This window comes from Volvox carteri (genome assembly GCF_000143455.1).
Source record: "Volvox carteri f. nagariensis unplaced genomic scaffold VOLCAscaffold_9, whole genome shotgun sequence".
NCBI classification, from domain to species: Eukaryota; Viridiplantae; Chlorophyta; class Chlorophyceae; order Chlamydomonadales; family Volvocaceae; genus Volvox; species Volvox carteri.
Genome location: NW_003307552.1, coordinates 636,800 through 652,504, shown reverse-complemented (window position 1 = coordinate 652,504; position 15,705 = coordinate 636,800). Strand labels below are relative to the sequence as shown.

The window sequence follows — 15,705 nt, the reverse complement described above, 5'->3', positions numbered from 1 at the left end:
CCCCAGCGGGACTCACCACAACACTGCACCCGTGAAGAAGGTAATCACTTGGCAGTGCACGCACGTCGATGGGAAGGGCACGCGAGAACTCGTGTAATCCGCACGGCACGCTGCACGTCCCGGGTCGCTCCACACCACCGCATGGCCTCACCAGCATTTCGCTGTGTTGCGACGGAGGACTGGGGGACTGCAGGCCCAGCTCCTGGCAGCACGGAGCGCTCAACCCTAGGATCCACCCCTTGGCATCCACCAAGCCATCCTCACAAGCCGCAACCGCCCAGTACTCTTCCGGCCGTCTGTAGCTGTCGGAGACAACGCAAACAGGACGGCTGTTTGCCTTGTACAGTTGTTAATGTTGATGTTGATGTTGTTCCAGTAGCAGCACCAGCAGCTGCACGCGGTCCTTTTGGTCGCCGCTGTCCCTAAGCGGCGTCTCAACGTGCGTTGCGCGAAAAGATGCGCGCGCATGTCAGTGATCAATGTGGAAACATGTAACTGCTCACATGTGCTTGTGTGCCGCGCGCGCGAGCCGCTCTCGTGCAGCACGTCGCTCGTCCGGTGGAATATCACCGCCAAGGCTCTCTCGCAGAAGCCGTGCAGATGCCTTTCCGTGCAATAGCACGTAATCAGTTCAGTACACGTAACTAAGTTAAGGTCGTCGGTCGCGTGATGAGGACGCGCATATCCGCAGTTCCGACACAACAACGCATGCATTCACCTCTCCACGCACCCGCCCCACCACACGAATTACGAACACGGACAACTGGTCATCTTTTACCTTCAACCACCCACCCAATGAAAACCCCACAAACCCCACATACAACAAGAATAGTCTCAGACCAGGCGTACGTATGGGCCGCAATGCATTCCATCTCGCTCTTTCATTCATTCGTTGTGCCATAATGCGCTCCATCCCCCGGGGCCCCCAAACAAATAGAAACGCTGGGATCACCGTCGCCGTGCAGGTGACCTCCGGCGTGCAGGTGACCTCCTGCACGTCGGGCTTCCACATCCCGGCTTCCCCCACCCACCCCGAGGGACCTTACTGCGGTACCCCGCCCATGAGCCGCTGCTCCCTAAGCCCTGATGCGCGTACCCTGCCACCAGTATACCATACTTGCAGTCCGCGCGCACCTAAAAGCTATCCAAAGTAACCCTCACCCCACCCCGCCCCGCCCAAAGTCCAGTCCAGAGTTGCAGCCGACAGCCACCAAGGCGTGACTGCATAACAGCATATCCACAGCGCGGCGCTGAGGGTTGCTACTGCTACTGCTGCTATTGCTACCGCTGCTGCTGCCCCTGGGGTACCTCCGTTCATGCCATCGCACAGATCTCAGGTAACCGCGGAGCTCGGGGCTCCCTCCACCTCTCGCCTCCTGTGGTCTCAACAGCGGTTGCTGCCCGCCCCTTCACTTCACTTCATCTCACTTATCACCCAGCAGCCTTGACAGCACCTTATCCAGGTCTGGGTCGCTGTTAACCAGCGCGATGAGCTCATCGTCCGTCAGGCGTGTCAGCCGCATGCGCTCCTCTGCTGTGAGACCCCGAGACATAGGGCCCAACACCGGGTCCGGGCTCGCGGCCGTGGCTGCGGCCCCCATGACGGTGGGTGTGACAACACTTGACCTCCCTCGACCGCTGTCGGGAATGTTGGAGGACGGCGGCTGCAAGAGCGACGCTGCCGCGGCGGAGCCGTCCGCAGGCGAGGCTGTGCCGGATGGCTGCACGTGCACGCCGTTACTGCCTGTGCTCCCTATCTGACGCGCCGCCGCCGCCGCCGCCGGCCGCCGGTCCCCAGCCGGCGCAGATGCAGACTCTGGCCCCGCCGTTGCCGCTGCTGCTACTGGAGCCGCTGACGCCGGAGCTGACAGCACAGCAGCTGAACTCGCAGCCACTACCTCCCCGGCGTCTGCCGCCGGCGGCAACGGCGGCCCTGTGAGCCCCAGCAGCAGCGCCATCCTCGTCCCCATGGCTCTCAGCATCAGCGCCGCCATGCGACCCAGACTGCTGTCCAGCTCCGCAACCACATCTGCATCGACGGTGGCACCGTCGCCAGATGCAGCGGCGGCGGCGGCGCGGCGGCGGCGCTCTGCCACCAGGCCTGCTGCTGCCGCGGCCACGAGCACCATGCTCCCCACTGCCGCGGCCATGGCACCCGGGGAGGTGCCGACTGGAAGATACTGGTTGAACCACTGCATGGACAGTAACATCAGTGGCAGCAGTGATACCAATCAACCATCAAACCACATTCGGTGGTCCGTATCTGCGACAGAGCCCTCATTGCTGTGCTGTCCGCACGCAGATCCGTCCTGGACGTCCGGGGAGATGTTTGCTACTCGTCAGGCCGCGGGGCGCAGGGCGAGGCCTTGGCGCCTACTGCCCGTGCCAAACAGCCACGACAAAATATCTAAAATCAGCTCGTAATCCCCAAAGACTCCACCCCGCCCCACCCCACCCCACCCCTCACCTTGCCGCCAGCTGCCACTATGGTGGCCTGGTGGCTGTGCTTGGCGCCTAGGGGCCTCAGCGACCACATCTGGTCCTCCCTCGCACAGCAGGTCATGTTCAGGAAGCGAAGCAGCGACTCGGCGTCGCGTTGGCGGCCCTTGTACTTGAAGAAGGTTCTGGAGTGCTCCGGGAAGGAGATGATGGACGGGTAGTAGGCCACCCCCAGCACCTCCCGGGCGAACATGCGGCCCTCCGCGGCGTCGCAGTTGACCGCCACCACCCGCACCGCTGACACGTGGGAGAGACCCTCCGCCAGCCGCTCCAGCTGAGGAGCAGGGCAGGGCAGGGAGGGGGGCACCGGTGCGAAATGGGAAGGGGAATAGGAATACGGGACCAGGGCAGTGATACGCGAACCGATGGGACGTAGGGCGCTTAGGGCGGTTCGGCACGGTACGTTTCGGAGAGAGTGATAAGGTCAGTCCCCCAGCTCCCTGCATTTCACGTCACCCTTTCCCAGCCATGAGTTTGCCTCTCCAGTATCCCTCCTGTACGGCGCATGTACTGATCCCCACCTCCGCATCCTCACCTCGTCCTCCATGTCCCTGCAGTGGGGGCACCACGGCGCGTACAGCACCAGCAGCGTGTTCTGCGAGTTGCCCCGGTCGCACTGCCGCAGGTACAGCTCCTTGGCCTCACCCACACTGGCCAGTCGCACATGCTCCGAGCCAACTGAGCAGTTGGGACACAGGGGCAGTTGGGACACAGGGGCAGTTGGGACACAGGGGCAGTTGGGACACAGGGGCAGTTGGGACACAGGGGCAGTTGGGACACAGGGGCAGCAGCGAGAGTGGAGCAGCACAAGTCGCAGCGGGAGTGGAGCAGCATAGCGAGTGGTGGGAGTGGAATGACGTGGGGGGAGTGTGTGTGCCCCCGGGGGCCCCCCGCTGCGAATCGGGACCACGGAGAGAGAGGGTAGGACGGCGCAACTCGACAGCATTTCGGTCTGCGATAGGCAATATCTTGCTTGGTGGGGGCCTGTACAAAAACCCTCTCCCGAGGGGCACAGGAGCCGGACGATACTCAAATCTTAATCTCTTAATCAAGGGGGGGGCAAGCACCCGGCAACGGCATGCATTGCAGGGTTGTGTTGCACACGCCCTATATAGCCGCAACGGGGCTGGCGACAGCACCCGAAGGTGCAGCACCCGCCAGGCGTTAGGAGGTCTGCTGGAAGTGCGCGACAGGCGCGTCTCGATCCGCGACTCTCACCCCAAAGTCCGCGTGCTGGTGTCGATCCCAGGGCGGCGGCCGACGTTGCGTCATCTACGGGCGCCACTGCCGTTATGCCGGATGCGGGGACCAGCAGCTGCTGCCCCTCAACGAGCACTGGGTCCGTGCCCGCCAGCTTGTTCATGTCTTTGATAGTTCGCATGGACACGCCGTGCTGTATTGCCACGTCCCATATCGTCTCGCCCTTTTGTACAGTGTATGAGACGATGGCCGGAGCAGCATCCTTGCCGGCGCCTGCGAGGGTGATGGTGCGCCCCCCGGGTCGGGAGGGTGTCCCCGCCCGCGGCGCGAGGGAAGCGCGCGAGACGCAGGCCGGAGTCAAGCTGGTTCCAGAGCGCTGCGTGCATGTGCGGCCGCCGGCTGGCCGTGAGGGTGCCGGCGTGCCAGTCCGCATGTCAAGGCGATTTCGTCCCGTCAGAAGACTGCTGCAGCGTAACTGTCGAGGAAGGGTAGCTGGGATGCCTTTATGAGATTGACCCAACACTAGCTCCACACGCCAGGCTTGGCCAACGAAGGGTCGCCCGCCTGATGCGACTTGCGCCCAGTTGTCCCAGAACACAGGAACCAACCTTCCGTTTATTTGGCGAAAGTATTCGCAGCAATATATATTACATCACCAGGTCAAATCGTTTATAAAACGCAGCCCCAGTGAAACGTTTGCTACGGTTACAAGTAGGCGATTGGACAGCAGGGAGCTGCCCTACGCACAAAGACTCGACCCGACCCGACTATATATATCACGTGAAAAGTTGAATATGTATGACCGAAACATCATAACAAGAGAGCTTCTTCCATCATGCGTCTCCGTACACCTTTTGACCCGTCGACCAACATTTTTGGCATGCACAAAATACTTATCGTATCATCACCAAGCGTAGCTTCAAACCACTTTGTAATGGACCTATTGGCCGCTGGCTATGGAAGTGACAGTGGCAATGACGAGGACGCCACTCGCACAGAGGAACCTGTTCCGAAACCAGCAGCTCATACGGCACCGCGTAATGAACCAGCAGACGACTCAGGGGATGACTCAGCGGAAAGCAGCGACGAAAGGTGGGGGGTTTGACGCGTGCGGCGCCGCAGACGACAGACACCCCGCCAGACATAACCGTCCACTTATCCCGCCAGTCGCGTCCCGACCTAGATCCCGTCGTCCAGCACCCGTAGCGGCACTGCAACTCCTTCCATCTACGCTGTCTCCCCTCTCCCAGCCTTCATCCAAATTCACACACAGCCTCCGCCCTGCACCTCCGCCCTGCGAAGTTTGCGTTCCCCTCCGTCCCCACCCAAACTGCGCCGGCTAATCCATCCACTCGTTCGATTCCTCCTCCGCAGTTTGGACAGCGCGGAGCTGAGGGCGGCGCAAGCTGCCGCCCGACTGAGGGACTTCGGGGAGACCGCCACGTCGGGAAGGCAACGGCAACAGCAGCCACAACAACATCCGCAGGCGACGACGGCGACCAGGTCCGCACTGCCCTCTGCACTGGATGTCCTGGACCAGGTGCGAATGCACGCGTGATGCCATATATTACCAAGGAGCCTGCAAATGAATGGGAAAAGCTTTTTCCTAATATGGGAGCACATACGCCGCGATACAACCCCCCCGCGGCTGGGCGGGGATGTCTGGGTGGGTGGGTGCGTTTGTCTCGATGATACACACAGCGGAGTGCTGATCCCCGCAGTGTCGAGTATGGTCTCTTTCACTGCACTTGCTCGTATAATACCATATTATTGTATCGTACTCTCGCTGTACGTCACGTTTTCCGATCGCTACCTTGTTGCGCGACGCCAGGTGGAGGGCCCGCCCACCTTCCTTGACCCCGAGGCAATACGGCCGTTAGCCACGTCAGCGCTGCACGGCCTGTCGGACGAGCAAGCGGCCGCACTGGCGGGGGGCCCCGGCGGTCGCGGTGCGGGCAGTCGCGGGGAGCGGCAGCAGCCCGGCAAGGACTTCGACATCTCCCGGCTGGCACCCCCCCTTAAGGGACAATCCAAGTGGGTGATGTGCTGCTGCACGGGGGGACGGCTGGGGATGGGTGGGTAGGAGGACGAAGGACTGTGTTTCCTCTCTCTCTTTCTCTCTTTCTCCTTAATTTTCCGTGTCTTCCTCTCCTAGGCGGGTGACCTGGCGGCTGAGGATGTGGAATCGACCCGCGTCCTGAAACCCCACCTGAAACCCCTCATCTTCCCCCCTTCCGTCCCCCGGCGCTCAGGCCCAGTGCTGACAAGCGGGAGGGGCCCCCCGGGGCGATCATAGAGGGGCGGGCCAAGAGGTACAAGGCGCAGGAGGAGGGCCCGGGGGGCACCCAGCAGTACACGGCGGCGCAGGTGGGAAGGGGGGAGGGAGTGGGAGAAGGGGGCCGTTGGGGTGCGGAAGCGGATCGCAATGACAGACTCGCCAAGGAGGGAGGGAGAGAAGGCAGAAAGGAAGGAAGGAACTCGGCGTCCACCCGCACCTCAACCGCAAATCGAGGCATGCAGCTCTCCGCGCTTAGGTCCTCTGCTCCCGCTGGGATATGCTTCTCTGTCTTCGTGCCCGCCCTCTTGAACTCGCGATCCCCTTTCCATCACCCATCATCCGCCCGGCCACGACCCCCGCTCCGCGCTCAGCCCGTCCTGCCCGTCTTCCGATCCCTCTGTCTGTCTATCTGTCTGACCTGTCTAGATTGCCATGATGGGCGGCAATGTGGACGGCATGTCCCGGGCGGCCGGCGGCCCTACCAAGCCCATGGAGGTGTCGGAGTTCCTGAACAAAGGCCTGGGTGCGGCGCAACTTCCTCGTCGCACTCAGGATCGCAAGGACAAGGAGAAGCAGAAGCGCACGCGGGGGCAGAGCACACACTCGCACTGGAAGAGCGAGGCGGAGATGGTGCTGCGACAGCAGTTCGATTCGTGATGCGCTATTTGCACTATCCACACAGCGGACGAGGATTCAGTTGGGCGCATGGATGGCTGGGGTTGTAGGAGGAAGTGTATATACATACAAGCATATGAATATGGACGGATACTTAACAGAATTGGGAAAGCTGGGGGGTTGAGGTGTGCATGTATGTATGTGTGTGTGTGCGGGGGTTGGTTTCCGGATTGGGAAATTGGATAACGGCATGTTAGCGATGTTGCGAGGGGGACGCTCTGCGGTACCCCACCGTGTGTTATGCGCTCAGTTGCGTTCCAACAGTGGCCGTTGCGACCCCTCATGTAACTAAGGAATCGGGTGTCAGGAGGAGGAGAAGGAGGCGGAGGAAGTGGGGATGGGAGGTACGGATCGCAGCGAGCGAGACTTGACGGGGACCCCATGCCAGGGCGTCCTTGGGCCCTAGGGATGCCGACCGCATTCTGGGACAGGTGAGGGGGTGAAGCGGGGTGAAGCATGCAATGGAGCGGTGATGCTGCGGCGGTAAAACCCCAGTCAGCGAACTCTGCGTGTTGTGGCGGTTTTCTGTTGGTGAGGATCTCTGTCTGTATATCTTGAGCCATGATGTCCTGAAGTGGTGCGGTGTATTATGCTGTACACGCAGACGCCGGCGAGGGCACACCACACTGCTGACTGACCCATGGGTCCGAATGTAGCGCAACGGCTCTGGAGATGGGATCGTTCGGGTGGTTACGGTTCTTGCCGCCCCCAACCCCCCTCACGTCTCTGAGTCCCGGCAGTTCATTCGCTTTCTGTCACCGTCTGCAGAGGGCGGTGGCCACCTACTGGGTCCAGGGGGCCCGGGGGCTGCAAAGAACGCCCTTGTGGCCGCCTTTTCCACCCACACGAAGCCGCCTCATACGGTCTTCCAGAACGCCGTTCAGGGGCCCTGGCCAGGGCTCCCCGAGGAATAACAAGAGGTTTGATGCGCAGCAGTCCACAGTGCACCGCATCGTATCTCGACCGACAAGCTATTGGCCTTTGGCCTCCTAATGCCCAGGTCTCCGCCTCTGGCTGGGCTCGGCAGTGGCCGGGCGAGCCGCCTCCCGAAGAAACAGCTCCACTCACCCATGCACTCTGCAAGTAGTGCTCACTAGGTCATTCACTCCCTCCCTCATTCCCCCCCTCACACTACGGGAGACAGGTACTCAGACAGGCAAACCAGCCGCCGGCACTCTCTTCAGGCTTTGGCGGGATCCCGCAGATACAGATATACATACACATACACATACGCAATGTATCAGAACAGGTCCATCCGAAACATTTAACCCTCGTCGTAGTTTACATCATCAGCGAACAAACTAAGTTTCCACCATCATCAGCGAACTAAGTTTCCATCATCATCAGCTTTTCCCTCCTGCACTTTCATGCTGACATTTCACTGGTAGCCTCACTCCACCGCTGCTTCCCTAAGCTGCCCTATCAACACGCGTTCGTCCTTCTGGACGGCTAAGAGGAGTTTCGGCGACGACGAGGATCTTGTGCTCGATGGTGAGGTGCCAAAGGCTACCTGCAGACCTGCTCTGGGAGCTCTGCGTACACCGGCTACTGACTTACCCTCTCCACCTCCTCGTTGATGCGTATCGTCCCCCCTACCCCACCCTCACCCTCCGGATTGCCACCAACTACATCTCCCGCGCCACTACCTCTATTCACACTGCGGAAGAAAGCTCATAGGTGTCAGGTCCTCGCTGGGCGGTATGCCGCCCCCGACCCGCCTGCTGCCGCCTATACCCTGTCCTGCACCCTAACGCTACGTGTACTCCAGCTACGTGCTCTTCGTACTGCTCTGAATCTTTACCATCCTGCTGCTGCTACTCCTCCTGCTGCTGCTGTGGCTCCTCCTGCTGCTACAGCTGATGCTTCCGCCCCTGCTGCGGATACCTTTCGGGGCCCACCTGCTCTCCGGGGTCAGTACCGCTGCGGCCCCTCACTGTGCAGTCAGCAGTAAGGAACCCCCAGGACGCTGTCTTCCGGGCCTCACCCCCTCACTCGGCAGCAGGGTCCCCCGACTTTACCCCAGTAGCCCCCCACCGCCGCCTAGGGCTCCATCGCCACCACAGTCGCCCGGCCGGCCTGGCTGGCGGCTGGCGGCATGATCAGCGTGAACAGGTTCCGTGACGCATTGGACGCCTGCGCACTCACGCACAGCAGCGTGCCGTCCAAGCTGACGGAGCAGTACCGCCCGAACGCTCGGCTCAGCAGCATCACAAGCGACCCGTCACCCAGCGGCGCAGCGGCGCCCACAACCCACGACCAGGGCCAATCCCAGCGCCCTGCGCCCCGCCGCTGTTGTCCTTGCGCCGGTGGAACCGCCGCCACCCACTCCGCTGCCGCCGCCACCGCCACCGCTCCTTCGCTGCGCCACAGCGCTCCGGCTGCTGCTGCTGCTGCTCCTTGGACAGCGGCGGTGCTCTGCATCGCCGTCGCTGCCGCCGCCGCCGCCGCGCTATCCGCCGATGGCTGGCGGCCGCCGCCGCCATCTCCGCTGACATCGCCGCCGTCATTGCATTGCACCACTACCTGGGCCTGCGGGCCGCCTTGGCCGTCCAAGTCCAAGTCCGAGTCCCGGTGGTGCAGCCGGCGTGCGGCTCCCCCGGATACACCCAATATCGTCCTCCGCGATGCTTCCCCTTCTCCCCCCTTCCCCCCATCCTCATGCCCCTGCTCAGTATCGTCCCCGGCCGCTTCTACCCGCCTCACCACCTCCAACCTTATACGCGGCAAGGGCAGAAGCCGCCGCCGTTGCTCTTCCGACCACCAGCGCGCGAGGGGGCTGCTGCTGCTGCTGCCGCCCGCAGCGGCGTCCGCAGTAGCGTCCTCCTGGCTCCCGGCAACTGCATTGGATTCGGAATCCAGAGGGAGGAAATCTGATGCGGCGTACTCGGAGATAAGATCCGGATCCAGGCCTGCTGGTGACATCTCCTGCTGCAGGGATCGCAGGAACGACAGCAAGAAAGACCCGAAACGGGAGCTGCCACGGACACGCGCCGCAGCGTGATGGGGCTCCTTCAGCGCTGTAGCGGTACCGACCCCTGGGCCGCTGGGCGTCTCACCGTCACCCGCCGCCGCCGCCGCCGCCGCCGCTGCGCCGTTAATTTCTTCCCTGGCGGCTCCGCCGTTGCGCGGCGACGGCGTCGGCGACTCAATCTTTACGTCGTACATTTGGAACCAGCATTCGTTAGCCACGGGCACGGATGCCGGCGGGGGCGGCTCGCAGAGGAGGATGTGGGGGGACGCGGTGAGGGCGCAGCACCGCTGCAGCTCTGCACCCATAAGGCCGGGGCTGAAGGTGGAGATGCCTGCAGTGTGTTTGTGCGTGATGGGGTACGAGTGGGAGACGGAGGGAGAGAGGAGGGAGGGGGGGGGAGGCCGGGGAGAACGGGTCCCTCGGTGCGTGAGGGTGACACGTGGCGAAGCAGCGCACAGGGCCCGTGTAGCAAGTGTAGCAGCAGCAAGCAGGGCGGTTACTACCGGTATATGTACAACTAACCAACGAGCTGCTACGGGACTGTACGCGCAAGCGGGCGCCATGAGGCGTGTGTATGTATGTATGTATGTATGTATGTATGTATGTATGTATGTATGTATGTATGTATGTATGTATGTATGTATGTATGTATGTATGTATGTATGTATGTATGTATGTATGTATGTATGTATGTATGTATGTATGTGTTCACATCCTTGTGAAGAATAGCGAGCGGGTGGGCGGGTAGTGCAAGTGGAGCGGCCGGGCAAGAGGGCACGTACGGGCTGCTCTGCTTGCCCTAACTCCCGACCAGCCGACCAGCCCATGTCAGAAACATGACAGGTCACACAGGCCATGAATATACACACATACATACATACTTACACGCATACACACATCCTGGGCCGAGAGGATCGTACCTTCGCGCCGCACACCGCCACATACCGTCCCCGGCTTAAGCACGATAACCCCCCTCCCCTCCCCCTCCTCGTTCCCCACCACCCTAAAGCCGCCGTTCCAAACCCTCAATACCCCCACACACCACGACACACACCCCCACACCACACCCAACGCACCCCCCTCGTCCGCTCACGTCAACAAAATCGGACTACAGCTACCGCGATACTGCTCACAACCTCCTGCCCCCTTCCACCACACACACACACACCTACAACACGCCCACGCCCACACCCCGGCACGCAAAGTCCGCCCCTCTCCGCCACCATAGCTCCACCATGTGAACGAAACCCATCGTGGCCTCTCACCCACCTACCTACGACCACACCCGCCGCCAGCACCGACCCAGGGGTCTGCAGCACCAGCTCCACCTCCGCCTCGCGACCCTCCTGCTCCCCCCCCTGGCACACCACGTCATGGGGCCCGGACAGCCCCGGCAGCCGCACCCCGCAGGGCGACCCGGTCAGCAGCGAGTGCAGCTGCGATCGCGGGTACGACATCGTCTGCAGCTGGAACTTGTATCCCGACCAGCCCGGGTAGTCCAGGTGGCAGGAGATGGCGGCACTCAGGCCCGCGACATCTGTAGAGGCGGGGCGCGGGGGGGGGGGGGCCGGGAGCGGCGGAAGTGCCCCAAAGGGGGGGGGCGGGTATACCCAATGCGAAGTCAAGGGGGGGAAACAGCTGTCATGACGTCCATGGTTGGCACGGGGAAGGAGCGGTGTCGGGCATCAGGCGCACATCAGAGCAAGCAACGGGTCTCCTTGGAAAGGTGGCGGTGGCGGCGGGGAACCAAATGCCGTAATTGTACCGTGGCACGGGGTCTACTGCCGGTAATCACCAATCACCAGCTTGCACGGGGTGGGGGGGTAAGGGGTAAGGGGGAACATGGGGGGGACACGGTAACGGGCCGGACGTAACCCGCCGCCGCCATCCGTGATGGGGTCGCGGCACGCGGCGCAAGTGGAGGGATGTGTACTGGCGAGACCGAGGTAGACGGCCCCCCCCACCGGCAAGCGTGCAGTACTTGTCCCCCTCCCGGAGATAGATCCACTCCTTATCGAGATCCACAGAGGCGCCGTCCTTCAGATCGGACTTGAAGATCTTGTACGACACCGTGGGCGGCTGGCCCAGCGAGCAGATGACGGCCCGCGGCGGTGCATCCCCGACGACGGCGCTAGCGGCGCCGTAGCCATTGTCTTCGTCTTCTTTCTTGCCGTTGCCGCTGGCCCCCGCCGTACGGCCCCGGAGGCAACCTTCACACCACCACCGACACCAGCTGCCGCCGCAGGGGCCGCTGCTGACGTCGGCGGCGCCGCTACCCTGCTCGCGCCCCCCGGGGGAGTATCCCTTGTGACACCGCATTGTCCTCGCCACCCCGCACCGTACCACATCCAGCCATAAATGAGCAGTACGAGCTGCCTGCAGTACAATTGAGTCCCACGCGTACGGCTCGTAAACCGTCCCCGTCAGCCGAGGGGTCGCCGGCGGCGGCGGTGCTGCCACTGCGCGATCAGGCCGGGGCGACTGCAGCAATGCCGGCGGCGAGTTACATAACCCGGCACTTCTAGATAGTAGTCGTACAGCCTGGCCGCTAGTTACGACAACAGGCGCCGACGCGTCGGTCAGGAGGCTGCCGTCGGTGCCGCCGCCGCCACCGTGCTTCTGTAGGGCATTCCCTGCTGCTGCTGCTGCTGTTGCTGCTGCCGCCGCGCCGCCACCGTCGCTGCTGACGCCGCCGTCCGGCAGTAGCACCGCAAACGAAGAGCCGTACTGTGGGTACTTGTTATTGCAAGCAATGGCGTAGCCATTACCCCCAGCGGCGGCTGTAGCAGTCACCAGGCCGCAGTAGCCCTTACTGGTCTTCAACGAGAAGTACCACTCTGGCCGAGTACGACGAGGTTCAGTTTGGGAAAAGCGTTAACGGAAATGGACAACACATTAACAGTTGGACTGGGGGGGCACGGGTACCAGATGCCCTCCCAAAGGGGACTTGGACGAGGACCCCACGCACCCACCTGATATGGGGGAGCCGTTACCCGCCTCAAGATCCGGGGATTTTTCAAGAGCTCCTGCCTCGTGGCTCCCTACCGGGGCTTTACCGTAGATGGGCCCGGCTGGGTGGGGTTAGGGTGGTGGGTAGACGGGGTAAAGGCATAGCCGGGCCAGGCCAGCGGGCGTGAGGTGAATTGAAACAAAGCAAGCAATTTTGTTTTGGACATGAGCTTACCTTCCAACGTGCCGCGCGTGCAGCAACACTGGGCAGCGACGATGAGTAGTGCAAAGAAAGCACGCGTCGGGCCGTTCATAGCCCTGTCATGTAGTGAATTTAAATAGGGGAGCATATTCCATCGCGACTAAAGGAAAATTGTAGGCTCCGACGAAATCATAAAGATTACGAAATCTCCGTGCAAAACCCCAATGGAGGAATTCTTCCTTGTGAGAGCTGCATGAGGAGGCCGCTTTTGGAGACGAAATCGTCGGAATTCGCTGGGGAGTGCTAAGGCAAATCCGGGTGTAGAGCGTCAGGATTTGAACCCAAAACAATTAGCTATTCGCTTGCAGGCAACGCAAAACGTCATCCGTGGCATTGGCCTTTGACTTCTTTTTGGTCTACACCTGACACATATTTGTGCCCACTCCTACACGTATCGTAGCTCAGCAATGGCCGATAACGGCGATGGGCGCCGTGCAGATGCCATGGACCTCACCAGCGACGTTGGCAACCAGTCGCGGAGACACGGCCTCGTTCACTAAACACCGGTAGCACTGCGTACATCAACGGTTACTCACACAGCAGGCGGGTAACAGGTCGCGCAGTGCTTCGAGGCGCGTGCGTGTCTCGAACGCGGGACAGCTCGGCTCTGCGAGCCAGAGGAAATCCCACTATTGCCACGCCGCGTTCCCTACTCGTTTATATGTCCGTTTTAGAGATACCGACCCGCACCCAGTGCTTCTCTGCCAGAGCCAGGCTTCCAGCGAGCCGCGCCGGGATCTCCTTTCAGGTCCCCGGCACGCATGTGTCTGGCCCGTCCACCCCCCCGGGGCCGCAGGGGAGCCTATGCCATTGCTGCAGCCGCGAAGGCGGCGTCCCGGCACGAAGCTGCACCGTGCCGGCAGGTGACATGGCTGGGGGTAAGACAGAGGCGGTCGTTTAGCATCACGCTCTTTGCTTTGTGTATATTAGTTAGTGCAGCGATGCTGCAGGCTGCTGCTGCTCTGACTCACCTTCACGCCGCGGGTCAGCCATCTGCATCAGGTTCATGACATCATTGATGAGATTTTCTCGGGTGGCGATGGTGGGTCGACACTCGTAATTTTGAAGGCAGCTGGAGCGGTCCTTGTCCTCTGCCTATAACCGCTTCTCTTCAGCCACAACGGCGCTGGCCAAAGTCGGCACGCGATTTTGGCCCTTAGCACCTGTTGCTGTGTCGCGGAGGCCACCATGTGTCGCGGAGGTGCTGTTGCAGCTCGTGCCGCTGTGATGGCCGTGTGCGTCGTGTGGTCTGAGATTCCGATGCTGTGCTATCCAACACGATGCAACTCGAGATGCAACTCGCCTTCCTGTTTCTTAAATGGCGCCTGTCGAAACCCCGGATGGTCGCTATTCAGGTTCTACGGTGCAGCTGGGGGGGCAGCTGCACGGCCCGTCGACACGGCGGGATTACGGGCGGCGGCAGCAGATGCGGACGCAGGTGCGTGCTCCCTGCTCCCTGCTCCCTGTCACCACTCCCTCCGTCGTTCCCGCCCCTGATGTTGCAGCCGCGGGAGCCGCACATCGTTGGACACACGCAGCCCCCCCCCCGGATTCCAGGCAATTGTATTGTTTGGCAGCCTCCGGGTCAAAACAGCAGGACAGATCAGGACCCGCAGCACCTGCGGCACCCGCATCAGCAGCCCATGCCAAGCGGAGAGGCGCAAGGACAGCTCTAACTGGAACCGCTCCTGCAACAGCAACAAAACCAACACCAGAACCAACAGCAGCTGTGACAGCAGCAGCAGCAGCAGCCGCTGCTGGCAACCCACCAGCTCCGACCACCTCGCGCCAAGTGCCGCCAGCTGCGCTGCCACAGCTGGGATCTACAACCAGCGGCACCGCAGCAGCTGCCCTGCACCTGGCGGCCGGGGTCGATCCGGTGACCTGCAGCGGACCCAGGTTGTAGTACGTGGACTGTGGTGCCCACTGTGGCGTCCCCACCGGGTGCTGGCATGATGACATCTGGGTCATGTGTACCTGTTTCTTCCTTGCCTGCCTTGCCTGCCTGCCTGCCTTGCCTGCCTGCCTGCCTGCCCTACCTGCCTGCCCTGCCTGCCTGCCTTGCCTGCCTTGCCTGCCTGCCTGCCTGCCTGCCTGCCTGCCTTGCCTTGCCTGCCTGTCTGCCTGTCCGGCCTGCCTGGCCTGCCTGGCCTGCCGGCCGGCCTTGCCGGCCTTGCCGGCCTGCCTGCCGGCCTCGCCTGCCTTGCCGGCCTGCCTGCCTTGCCGGCCTGCCTGCCTGCCTGCCTGGCCTGCCTTGCGACATGCCACATACATTACCGCAGTACTACTTGTCAAAAAAAGAACCTCAACACCGGTATCGACCAACTGGTATTTTGGTTACATGATATTCTAGGGGGTCGCGAGCGCTATTGTATGTGTGTATATATACTCCCCCCTCCCCCTATATATACTCCCCCCCTTACGTCACACAATCATACCCTAGGTAACCAACGGCCACAACGCTCACGTCGCACCAATGCATGTTATAATTATACATGTAATAATATAACCCAGGCGCAAACCTCGGAACTTAAGCGCATTGCGCGGGAAAAGCTTTCAACCTCCGTGGCTTCTGGGTTGTGTGGAGGGGAGGCGAAGGCGTTTTGAGGAGGCTTAGACGCTGTGGACGGGTGGCATTCGTTGATATGCTTGGGCGCTACGGTTGAGGGATTCGTTGCGCTGAGCTCCTTGCCGCAGAAGCACTGGATCTTCACAACGCTGTTCACAAGCAGCTCATTGAAATACTGCCCCCAGGTCGCCTGCCTCCTATGCTTGATTCCTTAAGCTGCTCATAGTACTCCTGCGGCGTGAGCTTTTTGCCGTTGTAGGTATAGCTGTCCTTTCCTTTCTTGCCCTTGGGCTCGCTCGGGC

The 15,705-nt window shown here is 61.6% G+C and overlaps 3 protein-coding genes across 3 annotated transcripts; 1 reads left to right on the top strand and 2 right to left on the bottom strand.

Annotated features, from left to right (window-relative positions):
* Positions 1–1,424: 1,424 nt before the first annotated feature.
* On the bottom strand, positions 1,425–4,132 carry VOLCADRAFT_88507 (uncharacterized protein; the record flags this gene model as incomplete). Its single annotated transcript, XM_002948116.1, has 4 exons — positions 1,425–2,192; positions 2,468–2,773; positions 3,035–3,177; positions 3,718–4,132. 4 exons carry the CDS (start codon positions 4,130–4,132, stop codon positions 1,425–1,427), a joined length of 1,632 nt encoding a protein of 543 aa, XP_002948162.1.
* Positions 4,133–4,534: 402 nt separating this feature from the next.
* VOLCADRAFT_88506 (uncharacterized protein) lies at positions 4,535–6,634 on the top strand (the record flags this gene model as incomplete). Its single annotated transcript, XM_002948256.1, has 5 exons — positions 4,535–4,791; positions 5,074–5,239; positions 5,531–5,733; positions 5,952–6,066; positions 6,404–6,634. 5 exons carry the CDS (start codon positions 4,535–4,537, stop codon positions 6,632–6,634), a joined length of 972 nt encoding a protein of 323 aa, XP_002948302.1.
* Positions 6,635–8,692: 2,058 nt separating this feature from the next.
* Positions 8,693–14,805, bottom strand: VOLCADRAFT_116730 (uncharacterized protein; the record flags this gene model as incomplete). The annotated part of the gene is made up of 5 exons (XM_002948115.1): positions 8,693–9,954; positions 10,897–11,160; positions 11,588–12,460; positions 12,596–12,694; positions 14,604–14,805. The coding sequence occupies 5 exons, from the start codon at positions 14,803–14,805 to the stop codon at positions 8,693–8,695; spliced, it is 2,700 nt and encodes an 899-aa protein (XP_002948161.1).
* Positions 14,806–15,705: the final 900 nt, after the last annotated feature.